This window comes from Phoca vitulina, unplaced genomic scaffold (assembly GCF_004348235.1).
Source record: "Phoca vitulina isolate PV1807 unplaced genomic scaffold, GSC_HSeal_1.0 scaffold14, whole genome shotgun sequence".
In the NCBI taxonomy this organism is placed as follows: Eukaryota; Metazoa; Chordata; class Mammalia; order Carnivora; family Phocidae; genus Phoca; species Phoca vitulina.
Genome location: NW_022589717.1, coordinates 37,798,843 through 37,804,842, shown reverse-complemented (window position 1 = coordinate 37,804,842; position 6,000 = coordinate 37,798,843). Strand labels below are relative to the sequence as shown.

General features: G+C 42.0%; 1 protein-coding gene across 2 annotated transcripts in view; it reads left to right on the top strand.

The window, feature by feature from the left end:
* The first annotated feature begins 701 nt into the window (after positions 1–701).
* NAF1 (nuclear assembly factor 1 ribonucleoprotein) overlaps positions 702–6,000 on the top strand; it is a 39,162-nt gene continuing 33,863 nt past the window's right edge. The window contains exons 1-2 of one of the 2 annotated variants that reach the window (XM_032413111.1): positions 702–1,245; positions 5,668–5,836. In XM_032413111.1, the coding sequence (XP_032269002.1) occupies positions 917–1,245; positions 5,668–5,836 (498 nt within the window). In that variant the 5' untranslated portion in view covers positions 702–916. The remainder of the gene's footprint in view (positions 1,246–5,667; positions 5,837–6,000) is intronic. The other variant, XM_032413112.1, reaches the window with a different exon arrangement.

Below are 6,000 nucleotides of genomic sequence, written 5' to 3'. Positions count from 1 at the left end.
TTCTCAGTGAATAACTGATAAAATCTTTAGCACCGTCCTTGGCACATATGCATGCTTAATAAATGGTAACAAGGATTATTATTTATTATTGCTGGAGGGGCTGATGCATTGAATGAAGTCCTAAAAAAAACCCATAAAATTCTGATCTCTGCCTCAGTCCGAAGAACTTTTTGCTTTATCTTCCTTATGATCTAGAGTAATCGTTTCCCCGGCTAAGTTAGTTCATTTTAGTCCCATCCCACTCTTTCTATGAAGTGGCGTCAACTACCATATAGACATCGCCATAACATCAACAAGCAGCAACATTACGTCCACTACTACTGCTCTTTTTGAGAGTGCTTTGGAGAAACACAAGGAATAGTTGTAGTAATTTTTTTGAGATGAATGGTTAACGTGCTTGCTATCTATCGATTCAGCTTCATTTAACTTTAATGAAGTTTACTAGACGTGTCTGTTCAAGACTTCCTGGCTCAAGTTTCTTACGTACAGAGACTTGTGCAATCAGGTATCCCCCCTGTCCTACAAGCCCTCCTTCGCATTTCCGCTCCAAGTAGAATTGGCCCACAGCCAGTGAAAGGAAAGCCTAGCCACTTGACCCCAGGATGGGAGCTGTAGCTCGAGGAGGTAATGAAAACGGCAGGTTTAGGACCGCGCGTGCTCTGGTTTCCAAAAGCCCTGTCCCGCTCCCATTGCGCGCAATCGCGTCACGTCACGTAGTACGCTCCCCCGGAAGTGCCGCTGTGTAAACGGCGGGGGCGTGTCTCCAGGCAGCTCGGCGTGTAGTTACCGGAGAAACGCGGGAAGTTGGGCCCAGGTGCGGTTACAAGACGCGCGGTTGTTCTAGCTCTTCTCTAGCGAGCCGCGAGCCTTCTGCGGGCCCTGAACGTGAGCCTGACTGGGTCTCTGGCGCTACGCCATGGAAGTAGTGGAGGCCGCCGCCGCTCAGCTGGAAACTCTGAAATTTAATGGCACCGGTTTGGGGGATGGCCAAGGTCAGGCGGTGCGGTCTCCGGGCTCTGTACCTGTCCCAGAGCCACGGCCGTCACTGCAGTCGGATGAGGCGTCCCCGGACACCGGACAGGCCGCGGAGGCTCAGCCTGCAGAGGAGCAGCCACCTGAATTTGCGCCGCAGTCAAGGTCAGAACCTCCACCCGGAGGGAACTGCGTCACCGCCCCGAGCGCCGCAGAGCAGGCGGGGACTCCAGACTCTCTAGAGACCTCGGACTCGGATTCGGACTCGGACAGGTTGGGTGCCTGGGGATTCTGGAGCTGCGGTGGGGTGGGGGTGGGGGGGCAGAGGGGGAAGCCGGGGTCGGGGACTGAGAGGGTGCCCGCGTGGGCCTGGGAGAGAGGAGAGGTAGCCGAAGCTTGCTGCGCACGTGTTGACAAGTAGCTCGGACCGCCCATTCCTCGCCCTTCTCTGCAAATCGCGTTGCGAATCCGAGATTAATAATCAGATCCCTCTTCTTCCTAAATTTGGTAGTATGAAAGGTCTTATGTATAGATCGCAAAAACAAAAAACAAACCCTGAGGATATTGGATTATTTCGATAACCACTCAATTTGGCATGTCCCTTTGTGGTTTTAACTTTGAATTTTGTGTCAGACCTTTTTTTTTTTTTTTTTTTAAATCAGGTTTAGAGTGTGGCCTTGGTTTTTGAACCAGATGAATTAAGGACCAGTTAAAGGATTCCATACGTTTCCAGTTTGGCTCCTGATAATTTTGTAGAATCCTTGCAGGGAGCAAGTGTTCATGAAATTAGCGAAACATTGTTATTTCGCATTGTTTTATGATCTGGGTAGGTTTTATAGACAGCCCCCCCCCCCCCCCCCCCGCCGCCGTGTCTTTTAAATGTGAAACCTATGGTGAGAGAGGACTTAAGGTTATAGGATGTTACTAAATCACACTGGACGTTGTCAAGTATTTGAGTGTGTTACGTGGGATACTGAATAGGTAAACAAAATATCCCTAGTGAGAAGGATGAAAAATAAAACTAAATACATCAATACATAAATTAGAGGTGGTGAAAATTACAGTGAAGGAACAAGCAAGGCATGGAGAAAGTAATAGGAGAGCCCAGCCCTATAAGACTGTGTAGCCATGTTAAAGTTTTAAATTCTAAGTGTTAGGGAAGCTACTGAATTTTAAGCAGAGAAATGGCATGTTCAGATTAATATTCTAATAAGCTTTGCTCTGTAGAGAAGGAATTGAACTGGGTTCAAGAGTGAAAGCAGAGAGGCACGAGTGGAACAGGGCTTAGTGTGGAAAGAGTTGGAAAGATGTTGAATGAGTCCATGACGTGACCATGGTTATCGGAGTTAAGTATTTTGATAAATGGGGTAGTGGGCTAGACAAGGAGGCATCAACTGTGTGGATGATGGTGCTGTTTAGTAAAATGGGGGGTAACCTATCTGGGATGAGTGTTTAATTTGGGCAGTTAGTTTGAGATTTCTTTGACAGCTAATTGGAGATGTCAGGGAAGCAGTAGGATAATGAATTTAAAGTTGAGAGGACAATTCTGGACTGGAGATGTAAATTTGAACATGAGATTACAGATAGGATTTACTTTAACTTTTTATTATGGACATTTTCAAATTTGTTAAAAGTAGAGAGTAATATAATGAATGCAAATGTACTCATTACCACACTTAAACAAATGGTTTCCAGTATTTTGCTAATCTTGTTTTATCTAGTATTTCTAACATTTTTTTTAACCTGAGATTTTTGGAGTAAGTCTCAAACAGTATGTCACCTTATCTGTATGTTCTTTACATTTCTAACTGATGAAGTACTTGTTATGTAACCACCATGTCATTATCAAATGTAGTAAAATTAACCTTAATTCCTTAATATCACCTAATACCCAGTCAGTATTCATATTTCTCTAGTTGTCTTTTAACAGTTGGTTTGTTTGAATTGGAATTCAAACAAGATTCTCAAGCAGTACATTTGGATGTTATGTCAATTTAGTCTCTTTTAAGTGAAGGTCATATTTAAAACCATGGAGACAGAAGAAGGTACATGAGGGTAGAATACCACCCCAAAATATGGGAGGTTTTTGGGAAAGTAAGGGGGAATCATGTCAGATGTTGCTGAAAAGTTAAGATGACAGAAGGATGTCCACTGGACTTGACAACATGGAGATTGTTGGTGACCTTGTAAAGGAGTGGTGGTGATGGAAGCCAATTTGGGGTAAAAACTGAATGGGAAATAAAAGAGCAGAGATAGTGTGTGTTAACAACTCTGTCAAGAAACTTCAAGGGGAGAAATGAGGCCATAGCTGGAGGAATTCAGCAGAGGTACTATAGAATTTGGTATGCTGATAGGAATGATCTGGGAGAGAGGGAAAGATTCATAATGTGGTAAGAGTAGGAAGGAGTTGTGAATGGGATGCTCATTTACCCCTGTAACAGAAAAAGACCATACTTGCCAGAACTAGTGCCTTTGTTTCAAGCACTTCATAATCCATCTGAGAAGACATGTTTTTCAATGAATTATGGATAGTACGAGACAGGCTGTACTAGGCAGTTTGAAAAAAATGCTCTGGGCGATACGGAAAGAAGTAAATCTACTTTTGGTGGATAGGGGATGACTTCAGAGGAGATAACATTTGAGTTGAGCTTATAAAGAGGAATGGACTTTTTTTGTCCTGGAGACATTCCAGTCAAAGGAAATAGCACAAATAATGGCATGAGGTAGTGAAAGTACAACAGGATTTGGGACATTTGATATGCTTCTGTGCTAGATGTGGGAGGAGATGGGATTGTGAAGGTTACCAGGAACCTGATTGCAAAGGGCCCTGAGATGGCCTTTATCTTGTACACAGTGTAGATTTGTGGAGAAACTTTTAAAGCTTTTCTCTATGTTTAATGTTTTCTTCATTAAAAAAAATGGAAAGAATGGTACAAACACATAGAGCCATCACCTTGATTTAACACTTATTAACATTTCAGAACTTTGTTTCACATATGCATGCTATTGAGCCCTTTTAAAGTCATTTATAGATACTATGACACTTTCTCCCTAAATGTTTCAGCATGCGTTCTCTAAGAGGACATTCTTTTACGTAATCACAGTTATCACACATAACAAAATTGATAATTCCTTCAGATCTAATGTCCAGTTATGGATTTTTTTTTTTTTTTTAAAGCAAGCGTGTGAACTGATTAGGATGGAAGGTCATGAGAGGGTGAAGGTAATAGCAGTAGGAGGAAGGGTTGGTTGATTGTTATGGGAAGAGACTACGAGTATTGACGTCAGTTATACAATTATTACAGAAAAATAGGTGAGAAATGAGGATTCCCCCCTAAATAGGGTCATAGTAACAGTGGAAATGGGATTGAGAGATGGAATAGGAGTGATGTTTGTCATCTGAAGGTAGGATTTTATCATTGACTGTGAGATGGCATTGGCTCAGAGTGATTCCAAGATTTCTACCTATAGTGACTGGATTGAACACTAAGCAATGAAATAAAATAGAGGCTCAAGGACAGAAGCAGTTTCAGTAAGGAGAATGCTTTTTTTTTTTTTTTTTTTTAATTTGTTGCTAGAATGAGGTAAGTGTAGGTTTTTCATACAGAGGAGGCCAGTATGCAGCTGGAGATTAGGGGTGGAGCCTAGAGTTATCAATATCAAGGCTGATGATTTAGGAGTTATCTATACATGGGTGATGATTGAAATCATTTGAGTGAATGAGGTTATCAATGGGAAGAGGATAGAGAGAAGAGAAAATGAGGGTGGAACTTTTTTTTTTTTTAAAGATTTTTTTTATTTATTTGACAGAGAGAGACACAGTGAGAGAGGGAACACAAGCAGGGGGAGTGGGAGAGGGAGAAGCAGGCTTCCCGCCGAGCGGGGAGCCCGACGTGGGACTCGATCCCAGGACCCTGGGATCATGACCTGAGCCAAAGGCAGACGCTTAACGACTGAGCCACCCAGGCGCCCCTGAGGGTGGAACTTTTAAAAACAGCATATAAAATGGGCTGAGGGAGAAAGCCAGCAAACAAAATTTAAACTAAGAGGATTACTGGTAACAATTGCTGTGAAGCCAAGGGCTAAGGGAATTTTTAGAGTAGAGTGGTCAACATGGTTGGTAACTTTCAGGAGTTTCCAAGTTGTATGAAGACAACATTTTGTTTTTTTATTTTAAAGATTTTATTTATTTGACAGAGAGAGCGAGAGAGCACAAGCAGGGGGAACAGTAGAGGGAGAAGCGGGCTCCCTGCTCGACGCGCGGCTCGATCCCGGGACCCTGGGATCATGACCTGAGCTGAAGGCAGACGCTTAACCATCTGAGCCACCCAGGCGCCCCCTGAAGACAACATTTTATTGGCAATTAAGTGATCTGGTCACTGATGGCTAATAAGAAAGGTGTCTTGTCCAGACCTTTCTCTTGTCAGTGATTTGTCATGTGCTTAACTAGATTAAGACAAACGTGTGATGTGTGAGACTATTATAATAATAGGGTTTGGGTTATAGCAGGGGTTTTGAAAATGTTATCAATGGATTAAAGACTGCTTTCCAAATACCATAGTCAACTTCGAATTGCTAGCTTTTGAATTATATCAGCAACAGTAAATACATAGTAGATATTTCCTAGTTGAAAAATTATAATTTAATACCACTATAATAATGCTTTCCTAAGTTTTTGACTTTTCTTCCCTACAGTGAAACAGATTCAGATAGTTCAAGCTCCTCCTCATCTTCATCATCTTCCTCATCATCTTCCTCTTGTATATCACTTCCTCCACTGCTGTCAGATGGAGAAGATGATTTACAAACTGAGAAGGAAAATAAGAATTTTCCTCTTAAAACAAAAGATGAGTTACTCCTTAATGTAAGTACTTAGATTTGTTATTAAACCTAATTTGAAAGTTACTAAATATATGTTATGATACTAATATTGATGTTATTTGCCCTATATCTGGCTCTGTAAATTTGAAGACTTCTCAACCTCTTATTGGGCATACTTTTGCTATGCCTTGGTTTTCTTATTTTTAT